This window comes from Buceros rhinoceros, unplaced genomic scaffold, assembly GCF_000710305.1.
Source record: "Buceros rhinoceros silvestris isolate BGI_N320 unplaced genomic scaffold, ASM71030v1 scaffold13586, whole genome shotgun sequence".
Classification (NCBI taxonomy): Eukaryota; Metazoa; Chordata; class Aves; order Bucerotiformes; family Bucerotidae; genus Buceros; species Buceros rhinoceros.
In genome coordinates, this window is record NW_010418163.1 from 7,413 (window position 1) to 25,831 (window position 18,419).

At 45.6% G+C, this 18,419-nt stretch overlaps 1 protein-coding gene across 1 annotated transcript in view; it reads right to left on the reverse strand.

Moving 5' to 3' along the window:
* Window positions 1-2,056: 2,056 nt before the first annotated feature.
* Window positions 2,057-18,419, reverse strand: part of AHCY (adenosylhomocysteinase) — a 25,725-nt gene continuing 9,362 nt past the window's right edge. Inside the window, exons 4-9 of the mRNA XM_010138430.1 lie at window positions 15,642-15,754; window positions 13,460-13,667; window positions 12,528-12,615; window positions 11,526-11,643; window positions 5,540-5,734; window positions 2,057-2,398 (exon numbers count right to left, since the gene is read on the reverse strand). Of these exons, the coding sequence (XP_010136732.1) occupies window positions 2,267-2,398; window positions 5,540-5,734; window positions 11,526-11,643; window positions 12,528-12,615; window positions 13,460-13,667; window positions 15,642-15,754 (854 nt within the window). The 3' untranslated portion in view covers window positions 2,057-2,266. The remainder of the gene's footprint in view (window positions 2,399-5,539; window positions 5,735-11,525; window positions 11,644-12,527; window positions 12,616-13,459; window positions 13,668-15,641; window positions 15,755-18,419) is intronic.

The following is an 18,419-nucleotide window of genomic DNA, read 5'->3' on the forward strand; positions in this document are numbered from 1 at the left end:
CCGGAGAGCCTCCTCGCACTAACTTTCACAGAGAACACAAGCGAGTGGAGAGGTAAGTGCATCGCCCTGCTTGGCCCGTACACCGATTTGAGCAGGAAACTTGCTTCTGTTTGCACTCCCCATCTGCAAAGGTCTGTGTTTGCAATACGATGCAGTGACCTGTCTCCCCTCTCTGGGTTCCTGTGTCTCAGATCCAGAGAGCTGCAGCTCACACCTCTCCTGTGGGACATCTGCTGTGCAGTCACACAGGTGAGGAAAGCTGTACTCACCACACCAGATGTGGGATGCTACATGAGCTGGTGTGGGGGTGTCAGTGCTGAGGAGGTGAACCTTGATGTCTACAGATCACAGCTTTATTTTGGTTGGAAGAGACCCTTAAGACAGAGTCCAACCATTCACCCAGCGCTGCAGGTCACCACTAAACCACATCCCTCAGCAGCACACTGAGAGGTGTTTTAAACTCCTCCAGCGATGGGGACTCCAGCACTGCCCTGGGCAGCCCGTCCCAATGCTTCTCAACCCTCTCTATAAAGAAGTTTTTTTTCAAATATCCAACCTAAACCTCCCCTGGCACAACTTGAGGACATTTTCTCTTATCATAACGCTTGTTACTTGGGAGAAGAGACCAAGCCCCAACTCACTCCAACCTCCAGTCAGGGAGTTGTCAAAAATCAGGTGGTCTCCCCCAGCCTTCTTTTCTCCAGGCTAACCCCCTCCAGGTCCCTCAGCCACTCCTCATAAGACTTGTGCTCCAGACCCTGCTCCAGCTTCATTGCCTTTCTCTGGACACACTCCAGTGCCTCGATGTCCTTCTTGGAGTGAGGGGACCAAAACCAAATACAGTATTACGAGGTTTGGCCTCACCAGTACCAGGGGGATGATCCCTCTCCTGCTCCTGCTGGCCACACTATTTCTGATACAAGCCAGGATGCCATGGGCCTTCTTGGGCACCTGGGCACACTTTTCCTTTAATACCGATTTTTTCTACAGTGACATTTTCTATCATCATCATTCTCTGCCGCTTGCAGGGGACCATGAGATCACCTACATTCAGATGTGCACTGCAACTGCCCATGCGTCTGAGGAGCTCAGTGTATATAGGTAAGTTTAAAGGATAATCCCCATTACTGATTATGGAATCATTTACGGTGACTTCATGGGATCCAAATTCAGTTAAAGCTGGTGCTTTTTAGACATGAAGAGTGTTTCTCCGGTAAGATTCAGCCCTTCAAATAACCTGAGGAGCAGCTTTTCCAGCTCAAGTATATGGTGCAGGTTAGCCACAGCCCTGGCTTTTGCCTCGAGGAAATTCCACGTGGATACAAATTTTCAGTAACTTAAGGATCGCACAAAAATACACAAATCCATGGCAAAACCCAAAGCAACTCACTATACAAAACATGCCAGGCCACAGTCGGATCTTTAATAAAAGCACTGAGTCAGTGACAAACAAGACACAGCAGACATGACAACTCAAAAAAATCAAGTTGGGGGTTGAAGTGTGGTGCTGGTGTTTTCAGAGGATTGAACAAGGTCCCTAAACCAAGCCATCCCCTCAGTGGCTCCTCAGCCATTCACAACACACTAAAAGGCTGCTAAAAAAGTCACTCTTGCCTTGCCCTTCCTCAAGCTGGTACAAAAAAAAGCACAGAAAGGTCTTTGTTCCAACCAAAACTGATGGAGTAAATTAACTCAGAAAAAAACTCCAGCACTAATCTCTGGGTAGGAGGTTAAGCTGATATTACAGGAAGGACATCAAGCAACCCATTCTCTTCCCTACTTCCTCCAGTTTCACAAGATGCATTCAGCTAGGGCACCTGTGTGAAGAGAAGCCTGATACTGCAGCTTCCTAATAGGATCCATCTAACTTGAGCAGGGTATGGCAGAAAGCATCTCCCTGTAGAAACCGTTCCCCGTCTTTACTGGTTAGTCTGTTCAAACAGGCTGTTGAGCCACATGTTTGACAACTATACACATTCATTTAGCGATCTTCTGCCCTGCTCCCCTTATTGGGACATTAGGAGCCAACAAAAGGTGCACAGCATACTTTTCACCATGACATTAGCTAAGTAACCAGTTCTAATTCCGAGAGTTAGAGTGATCCTCTTTCACTAACAGAAAAGGCCCTGAAGCTCCCTTGGTAAGGGAAGGGGCCTTGCAACACTGAGAGGAGGATGGCAAAGGGCTTGTTCTCAGACGCCCAGCACACACAAGAGCTTTGGAAGGTTGTATCCCTGCACTTTGGTCTCTGCCTCGTGCCAGCTGCTCAGTATCTGTAGTGGTCTGGCTTGAATGGCCCATCTCTGGACAAGCCTAGGTATTTGGCCTGCTTGTCACTCAGCTTCGTCAGCTTCACACACAGCTTATCCAGATGAGCAGCCGCCACAGCTTCATCCAGCTGGAAAACAAAACATTGAGACAAGAATATTAGCAGAATAGAGTTCTGTTAGTTCGGGAAGTCACGGTCAACACTGAGAAATGAGTATGTGAAAACCAACAGCAGTCCCAAGGAGGACTTAACAGACTGACACGGATGCAGTCAGATGGCTCTGTGCCTGCCAGCGTACTCACCTGCCTGAGCACAGGCACCTGCTTTGAGCACAGAACTGCACTCAGATGGAAAAGCCCTGAGCTTTGAGGAGTCAAGTTATGCTTAAATGAGACAGACAACTTTATTTGATCAAGCTCATTTCAGTCTCATTTACACATTCAACAAGAACAGAGATTGAACTACTCAAAGAATATCCAAACAGCAAAGCACCAGTCACATTTCCACTGTGGAGACACCTAGACATACTAGACTGTCATCTTGCAATTTTAGGTAGGTTCTAGTACCAGAAAAAAATGCATCTCTCCAGATATCCCGTCTTAGGGGTTCATATATTCAGAAATTCATTCCGGAATCACTAACTCAGTAAGAATACTAATATCTGTTAGCATTGTCTTCATGAAGAATAAAGCCAAGGTGAGCTGTAAGACATAGGCTCAGAAATGTTGATACACTGCCTTTATCCCAGAGGTGTCAGGCAGACATGCAGACTCGAGGGATTGAAAAACGTGTAAAGTCAGAAAGCAAACAGTAAAATGGCAAACTAGCTGCTATGTCAGAGAGAACATACAGCAGTAAAGGATATTCAAAGACAAAGGACAGCACTAAGAAGGGATCAGGTGCTGCTGAGTTACAGCAGAAGGACAAGTTCAACCACCATTTGTAATTCCTGCAAAACACGACTAATCACTGCTAGGGAACAGACATGCAGTAAGCCTAAATTCAGCAGCACAGAAAGACTAGCAATATTCCCCCCCTACTAGTTAAGTAGACCTGAGAGGTTGCAATATGAGACCTTCCACTGTGCTCTTTGCAACCAGTCTTGCCTATCCCGCATTGGCCTTTTCAGCCATCAGCGTGCTTGCAGTAAGCGTGGGGAAAGCCCTTCCCAAATCTTCATCTGCAAAGCCAAGCCACGATGATGATGCAATAAATGAACAAAACAATCAAGGGCCAGATCTTTAGCTTGTGTGAACCAGCACATCCTAAACGATTCAGTAACTAATCCTAGATTTGCCACTGAAAGGGGGTGTGGTAAGCAAGCAGCTACTCTGAAGTAATCCCGTTGTAACGAGCCACGTAAAAAGCTACATCTGTGCAGAGTGTAAGTCACTGCAGCTCAGCCTGCACATAGTAACAGGGAACTGCCATCTCTTGAGAACCAACACAGCCAAAGATTTTGTAAGGGACAAACTTAACACCGTAAGATGAAGTGGTTGAAGAATGTGGAAGTGAACCATCGAAGATACTGAACGTTACATAAGAGTCAGGAAAACCTCAAAAGAAAGAGAAACTAACTGGAAGGACTGTGTTTAGAAAGGAAACAAGTATTTAAACTTCGTAAATCATGCCAGAGAAAAAAAAAAAAAGGTTAAAATTTGAAAGCATGTCTGGTTAACTAGACCAACATGTCAGGATGTGATAGGTCCATTTCAGAAAATTGAAGACAGATGACACCCACTTGAAAGGGTGCAGAGTCTCTGACGTTTCCCAGATCAGGTTCTCAAACAGCAGCGCAGATAAGGTGTTCCACAGCAGCTTCAGCTTGGGGGCGTCAAGATTTAGGTAACAAGGTACACAAATGCAGATGACGGCACACTGACCTCTACTTTAAAGTCCTATAGCTGAGCATAAGGGTGAACAGATGTGGAGCCAAGAACACCGACACACAGTTTGTCTAGATTTCGGGAACACACACTGCAGAAGCGTGTGCACGTTTGAACAGCTGATCAAAGCAACACTCTTGCAGTCACAGAAATTGCAATATATTGGTAATTTTCAAGTTTTACGTTTGGATCACAAAGCTACTACACAGAACAAGATACAAGCCAGAAAATTACCCGAGAAAGCTCTTCTGCCCGTCTTTTGCTGGTTCTGACAAGGCAGCTGCTTTATTCTTTGAAATTCTCTGTGGAGCACAGAAGGTGAACAGAGCATTTTGTCACAGTGTATGAACATGCTCCATTAACACGCAGCTCCGTCTGTAACCGACCTAGGCAGCACTGCTGTACCAGGTATGCTTAGTAAAAATCGTTATTCAGGAAGAGGATGAAGCCACATTTTATTAGTAACACTGGACTGTAACTTTCAAGAGAATTGTCAGCAAAACTTTTCCTTTGAAGTGTCAACTTGCTCATTTACTTTGTACTTCTGATACGCTTTGCTTGATCATTAACAGATGGTTTTGGAAGCTTAAGTCTTCCAGCAAATCCTACATAAGTAGGCCCACACATATGTATTTTATTTCCCAAATGAAAATTATTTTTCTATTTAGTTTCACACCTGGCTCTACTCCAAAAACGGTGAGTTAATTCCAGCATCTTTTTCAATGACCATCTCAAGTTCTCAGGCTTGTTTTGGAAAATTAAAACCAGGTTAGTTTTGCAAAAGGAATTTCCAAGTTGTGACAATATCCATATTTTTCCAAGAATGCAGAAATAGGTTTAAAGGGAAAGTGAAGAAATCTGTCATTAATGTTTTGTGAAGCTATTAGGACCAGATTGTAATAAGCTTTGCTCAGTGCAAATGGGACACAGACTATCAGCCACAGTGAAAGCAATTCCTAGTTTCACATCAGCTTCAACTCTGCCCCACTAGACTTGGCTGCTGGATAGGCAGGCGCAAGCTTGCTGTGGATACTGACATTCAGCAGAAGGAACAAGCTGGTTGGGAGAAGCTCCCTGACTACCCTGAGGCAGCATAGGGCTTCCCAGCACCTTAGGGAAGAACTCCAGGTCAAGCCAAAAAGGGATTGGACACTCCTACCACAGGACAGACAAGTCCCAGTTCTGCACAACAGGTTAGGCACAAAACCCAGCCCACTTCAGACTCAGCATGACCAAAACCAAGCATTCACTGAGGGACAGAAGCTCCTTGCAACAACAACGTTCAGTAGGAAAATGAACTGAAGCACAAACAAAACAAATCCACGCAATCACATCTGAGGTTGATTTCCTTACAAGCTTGCATCTCTCTGCTGTTCTAACTCACCTTCTTTGGCAGGAAATGGACTCCAACAGAGTATTTGTCACTATTGGTCCACAGCTCGATCTGTGCCAGCACCTGGTTGGTGAAGGAGTTGCTCATAACAAAGCTGGGGTGACCCATGGCACAGCCCAGGTTGACCAGTCGGCCCTCAGCTAGCAGGATGATGTGCCGGCCATTCCTTAGGGTATAGCGATCCACCTGAGGGGGAAGAGCAAGAGCAGCGTGATGTCAGGGCAGAGAGCATCTTAAATCATGCACAGCTTTACGGCCTTCCTTGCCACACTGACACTCCAGCAGTGGGCTCGCCACACAGGCTTTGATGGCGACTGAGACAGCCCTCAACTTCCAGCCAGCGTTCGTGAAGCCTGTAGCTGTTCCGGACTTCACACAACATGACTCTTAGCACATGCTTCATGTTTAAGGAGTTATGCAGTTCTGCTGGTGTTCTGCACGCATGTTGTCTCAGATGGCTGTGGTGGGAACATGCTGCTAGCAGAAAAACGCCGTTCACATATGCCTAACTGTAACAACTGGGGTGGAGAGACACAAGAGAGAAGGGAACACTCCTGCACACAACAGCCCAGAGCCTTTGCCTCTAACACAGGGGTAAGAGTCAAGAGTCCTCAGCCTGCTGAAACTGCTTCCCTGTAACTCCTCCCAGTTCCATAAGGCAAATGCTTTACAGTATAACAAAGAGCTGTGCTCACTCCGGGTGTACCTCCCTTGCTCGCGGGGAGCCAGAGACACAGTCTTCCACTTAGCCTTATTGGACAGATATGCTGGGCACTGCAGGACTCTGGACACAGAATCAGACCTCAGGCTAAAGAGACAGGTCTTCAGCTGTGAGAGAGTCCCACTTGATTCAGGAGATAATGTCACTTCATATGTGCCTCAACTGACTGGGCCAGATTTGGCTCCTGCAGTGACAAAGTTAACTACGCTTCTCCTTTCCAGTCACCAGCTCTTCTCTCCCTGTTTTAGCCCCTGTAGGAGATTACAATATTAAAACCCAGAACAGAAGGCCAATGTGACCTGTAAGTTACAAGAATATTCAGTATACACTGATATTTACTGATCATGTCATGCCAAGCACATGGGAACAGAGCAAACCTTTGTAAAGGCTTAAAAGATAAATAAGTGCACATCCAAAGAAGGGCAACAAAGCTAGGGAGGAGTCTAGAGAACAAGTCCCGTGAAAAGCAGCTTCAGGAACTGAGATTGTCCAGCCTGGAGAACAGGAGGCTGAGAGGAGACCTTCTTGCTCTCCACAAGTCTCTGACAGGAGGTTGTAGTGAGGTGAGGGGTGCTCTCTTCTCCCAAGTAACAACGGACAGGACAAGAGGAAATGGTCAGGGAAGGCTCAGGTTGGACACTAGGAAAAATTTCTTCACCAAAAGGGTTGTCAAACCCTGGAACAGGCTGTGCCCAGGAAAGTGGTGGAGTCCCTTGAATCCTTTTTTAAATCCCTGAAGGTATTTAAAAACCACACAGATGTGGTGCTTAGTGACATAGTTTAGCGGTGACTTGTCTGTGCTGGGTCAACAGTTGGACTTGATCTTAAAGGCCTTTTTCAACCTAAACAATTCTAGGATTCTAGTCCATGCCATTTATCTCATGCTGTCATAGCACAGCAACTGTGAAAAACCTAAGAATCCCCCCCCCCAGCTCTATTTACATTTTTGTATTTAAGTATAATACTGAAAAGTCATTTAATTTGAAGCAAAACCCATATCACTTTCAGTTTTATTCTTAAAGCTTTGGCCTGTAAATTAAAAGCCATGTGGGATGAAGGTTTAATTGTAACAACTGTCATGGTTAACCTCAGACAGCAACTCAGTCCCACAGAGCTGCTCACTCACTTCCCCCAGCAGAATGGGGATGAGAATCAGAAGAGTAAAGTGAGACAACTCGTGGGTTCAGCCTAGGACAGTGGAACAGGCAAAGCGAACCCCGCGATCCCATCACTGCTTCCCCTCGGCAGGCAGCAGCTCAGCCATGGCCAGCAGAGCCGGGCTCCCTCACGCGCAACCGAGGCTCGGGGAGACAAACGCCATCGCTCCGAACGTGCCCCCCTTCCTCCTGCCTCCCCCAGCTCGATCTGCTGAGCCTGATGGCACATGGCCTGCAGTGTCCCTTTGGTGCCTTGGGGTCAGCTGTCCCGGCTGTGTCCCCTCCCGACTCCTCGTGCACCCTGGGGGTGCCCCCTCGCTGGCGGGGTGGGGTGAGGAGCAGGAAAGGGCTTGACTGTGTAAGCACTGCTCAGCAGTGACAGAAACATGCCTGTATGATCAGCTGTCCTGAAAAAACCTCTTTGGGCAGCTCATTAGCAAAGATGTAAACCAAGAGAAGCCACTGCATTGCACCTTCAGAGAGGGTCTGTGCCTCCACCTACCTCCCCCAGCTAGGCTTCCATCTATCTTCTACTTGAGTTCATAGAACAGATTGTTTTCAGCATAACATATGCTGACAGTAAACACCTCAAACAGAAGCCCTAAATAACATTCCAAATGTCTCCTGTCCAAGAGCAGCACAGTAAGGTGGGGTCATGTCCTGGTTTTGCTGGATCAGACTCCCAGGCCTGTTCTGTTCTACAGCAGTTTGGCATCAGCCAGAACAGCCGACCTGAGCTGGCTGCTGGCCCATTCCAGACCAGACACCACACTCAGTATAAAGGGAACAGTTTGCTGAGGACGGGGGGGCCTCCTGCTGACCCCGCTCTCTTCCTTCTCCCGAGGACTGCTCTCCCATTGATTGTGGCCACAGCACATTCGCTGGGCTGAGTTTCACTTTGTGTACTTTATACTGGCATTTGGAATTCGTTTCACTGTTTCATTAAATCTGTTTTCACTGCAGCCCATGGGTCTCCTCTCCTCCTGCTGATCCCCTTTCCTGGCTGGGGAAGGGTCATCAAGTGATAGAGCTACTGCTAGACAGAGCTGCAGTATTTCTTACAGATGCTGATTGTCCATTGTGACAGTGCTCGGTCCACCCAAAAGACACCACATGGCTATCGCAGGAAGTAACAGAACAAAGAACAAAGGAGCCAGAAAGCAGAACACTACAATCCCTGAGAATATAATGTTTAATATAAGAAATAATACAGCTATTTACAGATTAAACTGCCACAAGGTAGCAGTTAAGTAGCATTTCAGTTTTCAAGTCTGAATCAGGTGGTTTGTGTCAAAATATTGTATCTAGACAACTTGCACCTGGACAGCTGCTGGCTTGTGCAGGGAATCACTTACCTTGACCCATTCAGTGTGTAGGGTAACACAGAAAATGCAAATTAATGTCTTGCACAGAGATAAATACAAAACAGTAGTGGCACAAGCAGAGACTTAAGTCACCACAGTGCAAACACATCTTGTCTATAGGCAGATAAACTGGCTAATTCATAAGCTCAAAAAATTGCTACAGAAGTCAAGTTACCTAAGCTTGAAGTTCATCTCTGCACTTAGACAAGTGCCTTCTCCCTCTCCCCCTGAGCATTTAGCTTGCTCTGTACTTCCTGGCTGCTTTGTGCTTCCCTCCACACCGTGATACATGAATAATTTATTTTCAGAGCCGAAGGTCACTGATCCCGCCCTGACCTTTCCTTTCCCTCTAGACTTGAGCTTGTGACACACATCAATGTCTAACAGCCGAAGGCAGCTCAGCAGGACTCCATATGGAACCCAAATTCAAAACTACCTGCCAGCTTTTCAGGCATAAGCCTATTTCCTCTTGAACTGTACTTCAAAAGCAACAGATGAGTCAGAATAGACCAGTCCTTCCACAAACATTAAACGTTTCTAACACCAGCTCACCACTTGTAATGGAGACTGTACCATGCTGAAAACTGTGTTGGACACTTTCATTAGTCTGTACCTCTGGCTGAAGTCTAGCAGTCCTCAGCTCTGGTATTAATCTTCTGATCAAGAAACAGATGTCTTCACAGACATTAGAAATTTTTGCTCCTGTAATATATTCCCCTCACTGCTACAGGATACAGAAAAAAGCTTAGTAAAGTCTTAGCAAAATTTGGATATTTAGAGAGTTAGTACTTGGTATTATAACACACAGGATACTTCCCCCAGACCACTGATGTAAAAATAAAGAAATGTATGTTATTCTAAGGATAAGTGCAAGATCCCACACCCTTAACATGGGATTGACCTCCCCTTGAGGCTGTAAAAAGACTGGGGACAAGATGGCCACAGAAGTGTCCCTTTGAAGAATCCAAGCAACAGAAGTGAAAAACCAGCAGTGGCCTAAATATCAGACTGAATTTCCTTCTCGGATTTCAGTGTAAGAGCAATTGTAGCAATTATTGCAACGCCTCATCACTGCTGCCCTGAGAAAGGTCTCAACACATGCAGATGGTAAGGGACAACAACTGCAGGGTATCTCCTGGCAGCTTGTTTCTAAATCTGAAGTTAACGCATGTCCTAGAAGAGTTAAGCAATTGCAGCAAATTTCTCCTCAATGCCTTTTAATTTTTTTCAAGCATGGAATTTGGGGCTCTGAAGTTACATGTACAGGTAGTTTGCATGACAGCAGATTAACATTCAATTTAGCCTACAATAATGTTAATTTTTTAGCAGTCCCAGTTTTAGTTTTAAAACCTGAGTTACCAGAAAGCAAGCAGCTAGCTCCAGGCTCCTCTGGGACAAGAGCAAAGTCAGCTCCGCTCTAAGGTCATGGGCAAAACCAGACCTGAAAGTAGTGAAAACATGAGGGTTTAACTTCATACCTAGTTGAGCCCATGTAGAGTGTCCCAACAGCAAACAGGATACAGTAAAGACGCACTGCTTAGTGAGAGCATGCTGTGGACAGCCAATAAGCCACAGGGGAGTTATGAAAATTGGAAGGCAGATTGAGATCTAAGACATATGCTTGGGTGTGGTGTTTTTAAAAAAAAAAACCACACAGAAAACCTGTCCCAGAATCCTGCTATCAGCAAGCACACTCCTTTAAAAGGTAACCTGAAGTCCCATGCCAAGTCCAACAAAGCCTCGTTTGCTTTATATGATGTTCTCCCTCAATGCTGGTGTTACAAAACAGTTTTGATTTACTTTAGTCTTGGTTTTTTGCTTTAGGACACAGCTGAAAAGCTGAATTTTTTCTATCCCTATTTTCCTGTGTAGCCACAGCTTGAGGAAAATGCACAGTGGGAATGCAAGCTGCGCAAGCATAAAACATCTCGCCTTGTCTGTCCACACACAGACTTCTGGTCTACACAGGTTTCTAAAATTAAGCCACTAAGTCTGGAAGACAAGTATGAGTTTGGCAGAGCTCCAGATGGGCTTTCCTGAGGCTTCAACTTCCAAGTGAAAAAAAATGCATTGAAAACAGATGTAAGAATTTTTTCACACCTTGACATTCAAAACTTTGAAATTCACTCTAATCCTGGCACCCTGCACCAAGACCAAGCATTTTCTGGTGCAGGGCAATACATGAGCAAACAGCTTCCTGAGAGGAAATTCAGAGCAGCCAGCAGGCAATCTGTGGGCACTGTTCACAAGAAGTTTTATCATGTCTCTAATGGTCTGTTCTGTATTCAGCACCTAACTTTTTGAAACTGAGTTACAGCATTGTTTTCAGCTGGGGACTACCAAAGCAAATACAACTCCCTACCTCCTCACCGTTCTCCAAACCAAGCTGACTTCCTGTAAGGAATGAACTCGATGCAATTGTCTACACAACCACCACTAAGGGGTAGGCCCCGGTCTGTCAAAGTAGGAACACATGGAGAAAGATGCATCCACACCAGGTGCCTCTCAGACCCTGCTGTTTTAATACCAGCACAAGATTATAACATGCAGCTTATTCCAGTTTAATCAGGGAAGAGCAGAGCAGAACATCCACTCTGATCAGCCCAGGGCAACACTGGCTTCCAAGAAAGCTAGAAACAGAGTACCTGAAGAGGAACACCCCCCCTCCTTATGGAAACACACCGAGCAGCTATTGCTTCTTTCTAGCGGGAGAGCTCGGGGAAGGGCTGTCTCACCTGAGGCTTAACATTCACCGCTTCTACTGCATTTTCATTCAACCACTTTGCATCAACTTCCACATCAAAATGGCCAATATTACACACTATGGCATCATCCTTCATCTGCTCAAAGTGCCTGCAAAAAAATATCAAAAGTTAATGCACAAAAAAGGAATTTTCTTCAGCACCTGTGAAGACTTTTCTTCACAGCTCTGCTCAAGGAGCAGTGAGAAATGCCTGGCTCACTGCCTGCAGTTGGCTCACAAGATGTGTAGGAGTGATAATCTTCCAGGCACGTGAAGTCCACTGGAAAAACTCTCAAGCTTCTAGGGAAGAACACTTCCCAAGGATGTAAGAGGTTATGGGAGAGAAAATATTTTCCCTGAATGGAAAGTAAAACTACTTTAGTCAAAACTGGAATACCTCCAGCTATCCTCCATCTTACACAGAAGAAATCGGTTTCTTCATGACTTCAAAGTCTCCAGCAGTTTTACATCTCTAGATACTAACGGCCTTATCTCCTCCCACTTAACCTTTCACTACAACATGTAAAATCATAATGACAAGAACAGGAGTGAGTTTGTCTAGAATGGAAGGGTTATAAATTGAGATATTAGCAGCAGTAACAAAAAACGTGCAGGATAGTTTGAGGACAGGCTGGCTTCAAGCCTGCTGCCTGTACTCACAGATGGAATCACCCTCAAGCTTTACCTGTGTCCTCTTCTGTTCATATATATCTGTCCTAACACAAAATATAGCTCTGACACTCATTTCCAAAAGTGTCTGTCCCTCTATACCTTCTGTTTCTCCATCATTACATGTCCAAGACAGGAATAACTGCAACATGGCAACACCCAGCAGACCTGAAAGACTAAAGCCCCAATTTCCCCCTAAATTCCTGCTAAATTCTGAAATGCAGAAGTGAGGCTGTGCTAACCCTCACCATACTGCTGACTGTATCTTTAAAAAAAATCTAACTGCACAGGTAAGCTTTCACTAAAGCAAGTGGCTAGACCTTACCTGCCCTGAACAATGTCAGTGCAGCCAGTGGTGGTAACAAAGATATTGCCTTCTTTGCAGGCCTCCTCCATGGTTGTAACTTCATAACCTGAGAAGAGAAAAAAGTTATTCCTCCACCCAACCAGCAGCACTTAAAAATTGGGATGCAATCTACAAGTCAGAAAGGACAGAAACAACGAGTAAGAGAAGACCATGCCAACAGCTGCCCTAGGGAGGATGCAAGGTAGCGGGTGTACTTGTCCTACTAAATACCAACACAGCATGAAAATACCTATTCCTTAACAGTTTCCAGTCTGTGGATCTACACATCTTATGTCCCTAGGTGTAGTAACTAGCAGTACAGCACTTGGACTGTGTTCAGGGGGTCAAGTTTGCAAAGGAAAAATGCACCCACATCTGCAGCTTCTAGTCAGGTAAGAATAGAAATGGGATATACTGGTACTAAGCAGCATAGTGAGATGAGGCACCCACAGAAGAGAAGGAGCAGAGCTTCCAGAACATGCCCTGGCACACACAGGGCTGGAAAGGCAGAGAGCATAGCCTTGCTCTCCAAAACACCGACTGAAGGTAAGGCCTGGTGTTTTACTGTGGGGATATTCTAGTGAAGTCTTCACCCACTGGGGAGGTAAGAGTGGCACAACTCAAAGATAACGAAGCCACTCAGAAGCAGGCTTACAGCATTATGAAATGGGGCCCTTACCCCACTATGGTCTCTATATCCTCAACTCCAAACACATTTCAAGGCCTATAGTAATAAACCCCTCCCCTAACTGTAAGGAAAAAATTCCTACAGTTAAACTGGAGCCACCTCTACTCACTAGGCACAGGGCTGGAAACCCACTGAAACTTCCATGGCAACTATCATTTACTGCTTTACAGGGACGCACAGAAACCCCCATCAGACACCTTAATTTGTCTCCTTCAGTTCTCACCTTCCATGGCTGCCTGCAGTGCGTTGATGGGATCAATTTCAGTGATGATGACTCTGGCTCCAAAGCTGCGCAAGGCCTGGGCACAGCCTTTGCCCACATCACCGTAACCTGCCACGACTGCTACTTTTCCAGCAATCATGACATCTGTAGCACGTTTGATGCCATCGATGAGGGACTCTCGGCACCCATAAAGGTTATCAAACTTGCTCTAAGGAAGGAAAAGGAGCAGTTTCAGAACACATGAAAGTCACTCAAGTAAAAACTCCTTAGAAAAACAAAATAGACCTTCATGCAAGTCCTACGAAACAGGAGGCTGACAGTCAGCTAAATACTTTAACCACAATGAGGGACAGGAGGAAGATAACCTGGTCTGATGTTTTTATTTATCCAGTTTCTATCCATGTACTTATGCCAGATACAGGCTTCAGCACACCCTGCTGTGAAGCACTTCATAAATATGTGTCTGCTGACCTGGACTTGGACACGTTAAAAGCTTGTTAGAGGTAATCTGAATTTATCAGGTAAAAGCACAAACAATTCTTGCATACAGAGGCAGGTCCAAGTTCCTCAACCAGATGTTCACCTATTCTCTGCTGCTCTTTATCAGACAAGGAACTGAACCGAGGGCCACAGGCAGACAAAACACACCAGCAGAATCTGGCCAATTGGTTAGCACACACTCTTATCTCTGAAAGGCATATGAACCCTGCAAGCTGTCCACATCAACCAAGAGAAATTGGTTCCAACAGCCCAGGAAGATCAAAATTGCATCTTTCCCCAGGAACACTTAAACTAACAGTGCCAGACCTCACTGCTGCTCAGATCTAGAAACAAATCCAGCAAGCAGCTATTCACAGTAGTGGTCACTGCAACCAAGAACCCTGGATTTCATCTCCTAATGCCCCAATGCACAACATCCTCCTATTGTAACATTAATATGAGCTTAACACCCTCCAAATCAAAACTCAACTGCAAAGTCAGATATCAAAGAGAATTCCACTTGAACTTCTTCCTAAACGCAAACACACATATTGCTGTACTGATTTTTGTAATGCTCCTCCTTTTTGCCCCTTAGACCTTTTGTTTTGACCAGGATGATGGGCTGTATAAACAGGTTTGACCATCTGAAGAACTACAGAAGCCAAGAAAAAACCTGGCTACCAAAGTTGTGCTTTGCCGCCCAAGGCAGGGGTGTAAAAAACTCACCATTCACAATAAAATTGTGGTCTCAAAGCCTGCTCCCGCTTTCTGCTGCCTTAGATCACCAATCATTCCTGCCTTCACTTCACACAGGTAGCGCTGCCTACTATAAGCCATCTCAAGACTGTATACCCAGATGTGAGCAGGAGCACTCATCTCTCAAACAGGATCTACCTTGCAGCTATGGCTGGTGCTGTCTAGCATGTCTAAGGTGATGCCACAGTTTGGTTTTCAGTCTATGGCTTACAACTGTAAGACTTCCATAATAAAAAAAAATGAAGTTCACATAGAAAAATGTTGCAGCTCTGACTCCATTGCATTATCTGAGCAAGCTACGAGGCATAGTGGCATATAGCTCCCAGCCTCAGAGGCCAGCCAAGGACTAGTGTGTAAGAAGTTATCTTTCAGATCAGCAAGTTCCTGGCTCAGTCTTATCACAGGCTCATCTGCCATTAGTAGTTCAGAAAATTTGTGTTACCATTCCTTCAAATGCCAAAGCCACTGCCAGCTGTACTCCTCTTTTCCAGTCCTCCTGCAAAGTTTCCTTGCAGTGTAGGCCTTCTTACAGAGCGGAAACATGGTCAGGTTTGACTCCTCCAACTGCAATCAAAGCTTTCCAAGTGCCTGCCCATTCCCATGCAGACAAGGTAACAGAGGGCCAGATGGGGAAATCTGTCCCGCCTAAAAATACATTGGCGTGGCACAAGAGAACAACAGAACTGGATGCTGACTGCCTTCTCTCTCCGATTACTACTACAGCCACCTGGCACCAGCTGAAAACATTGAACTGGGAGAGCAGGATTTGTAGGTCAGTTGCATGTCTTCCTGGAGATCTGTAACTGTGGTTAGTACAAGTCTTTTACTACATAAACACAAAACTGTGCTTAAAACAAGAACAGCTCAGCAAGAGAAGGAATGACAACATCCCAACACCAAACTGGTCAGACAGCAGAATGCAGCAGAAGGGCTCTGGCTGCATCACCTTGGTGACAGAGTCGTTGACATTGATAGCTGGCACTTTCAGGGTCCCATTGGCCTTCATCTTGTACAGGTTGTGAACTCCAGTGGTTGTCTCCTCTGAAATACCTCTAATTCCTGTGGAGAAAGTAAAAGGATTCATCTCAGTTGGAGTTAATGCTGATGCAGACCAACACATTCAGGTGCTGGGAGCATCCTCCAGAGGCTTAAGTTGAAGAAACCGTTTTGCAGGAAGCAGGGAAGAGATGAGAAATCATTTGGATCTTCAAACAGTAGTTTGAAACTTCAAACCAGTTTCTTCCCCCACAAGGCAATTGAAGGAACTGGACAAAATATTCTTTGCAAAAATGCGAGGGACCAGCTCTAGACCAGGGAATCAGGAAAGACCCCACTCTAACCTATTTTCTCACAAAATGATAAAAACTTCTGCAAAAAGGGCAAGACATTCACCTCAATGATGCTTCTACAGCCTAGTCCATTCTCGCACTGTGGATTGAAAGGAGATGATACCTAGGCAACAAATACTTAAATCTAAAGCACTTGGATGAACTGAAAAAAAGCAAAACAAAAAAAAAATCAAATACACAGTTCACCATTTCCAACCCTCCTCTTGTAACCTACTTCAGCTCTGATTAAAAACCCAACACCCCCCCTAAATCTAGATACTAGCTACGTGGAACTTGAGTTTGATGGGTGTGCTAGACAAAAAACATTACAGCAATTATATCCTTGCTTGAAAACAGTCCAGGATGCAGAGACCAAAGGCAAAGGTCTGTCTAGAAACACCAACCTCGTATCATGGACTAAGATCCTGATAGCACAGGAACTGTCATGGGGTTACCTGGCTCCACAGTGCACTGAAGAGCCAAAGCTGTAAAGACACCCCTGCTTTAAGGGTCCTGACTCTTCACGGACCTTTTGACAGCAGCTAATTGTTCACTCATGGTATCCCTGCACACGACTTCTGCATCTCTCTCCTTTGTCTCATTAATACCTCACAGTATATGAACTGCCCAGTTGCTACTCTGGGCAACAACTTGGACATCCCATCTGTACAGAAGGGTTCTCAATTCATGACAATCAGAATAAATCTGAACTAATCTACCCCAACTGGCTGAATTTCCACTGGAGAGGAGATGGTAATCATGTTTGTTCTTTACAGACTAGAGGCATACTATAAACAATTATCCTGTTTAAGTATAAACTATTAGGGGAAAAGAGGGATTCTGCTAAATCAGGCTGAAATTACCAACAGGAGTAACATCTGTATAGGGAGACCCATGTGGCATCTGGAGCTAATTCAGATTCACCGGAAAAGAGGAAAATACGAAAATTATGCATACCACATTCTACATATATCAGAGTCATGCAGAGAATGAATCTGACATATGTTCCTCCAGGCAACTGACCTCTCACATTGACCTCATGGAGTAAAACTGAAAGGATTCTCATAAGCAAAATAATTTTACAGCTGACAGAAAAGCTCTGAGAAATAAACAACATTTATAAATTGAGCTGTTCAGGCCTTTTTACTGAAGAAGCAGGTGACAGCCCAGGTTATCCTATGTGAGTACACATGAACAGACAGAAATACTGCTCCTTCTCATGATTTTTAATTCCCTTCCCTCACTGTACAACATATAATCACTCCCAATTCCTACAGACATTTATCTGGACTATCCACAGCCTTCCTAATAGTTCAAAAAGGTGAGCACTAGCTTTTCTATTTCAAAGAGCAAATGCAGACAGGCCAAAGGACTCGCCCAAGATCACCAGCCAGCAGCAACAGCAGAGCTCCTCAGTCACAGCCCACACTCCACTATTACTCTAGGGATGGGCAAGTGGGAACAACAACAATAATCCCCAGCAAAATCCCAAATTATTTACGTGGTCCATTAATCCTGGGTATTGAAGAGAAATGTTCAAGTGTCACTAGCTCCCCAGCCACCAAGACCTACAAGAATTTCATCGGACAGGATGAGCAACTGGCCAATCACCTCTCCAAACAGCATGCGGAACCACCACCACGTCAGGAGCAACCACCCCAGCACAGCCTGGGGGGACCAGGAACACAGCCAAGGAGATCAGCCCCCCCAGCCCACAGCTGGCTTTGCCCACCCAGGACAAATTAAGAGGTCAATGAATCGAGGGGCCTGCAGGCTCCGGGGAGGCACCTCGAGGCCAGACCAGGACCCCACTGTGGCAGTGCAACCCCCCCGACTGCTGCACAGAGCTTGCACAAAAGTCAGGGCTTGCAGCAGCACCTGATAAGCATCAGGAGCTACCCCCTGCCCAGGGATATTGGTGCCTGGGAGTCGAGGTTCTGTTAGCTGCATCCTGCCTGTGTTTCCTGGGAACGACCACAGCAAACACTTGACCAGGGTATGAGCAGAGCCCTGCCGGAGAACCACTTTTGAGTCGGTTCTCCTCAAGCAGCAGGTTGTGCAGTTGGAGACTCTCCCCTCAAGTCAGGACACCGGCTGAGTGTACCTCCCTGGGATTGAGTGATCCTTACCCTGCCACTGGTAAGCGACCCCTGTGGTATTACTAGATGAGAGATTCTCCCTTTGTATCAGTGAGCTGGGCACATTTCGGGTCATTCTTCCTTAGAATAGATTCCTTAGTGTGCATAAATTTGTTGTGCAGTGATAATGCCCAGCTGGCATCCAAACCTGTACAGTCGGAGAGCCAGGCAAATGTTTGCACTAAATCCCCCTTTTTCGGATCGCTGCTGCTGTCTGGTCTGTGGGTGCCTCCTCGACACCCACACAGCACCAGAGGG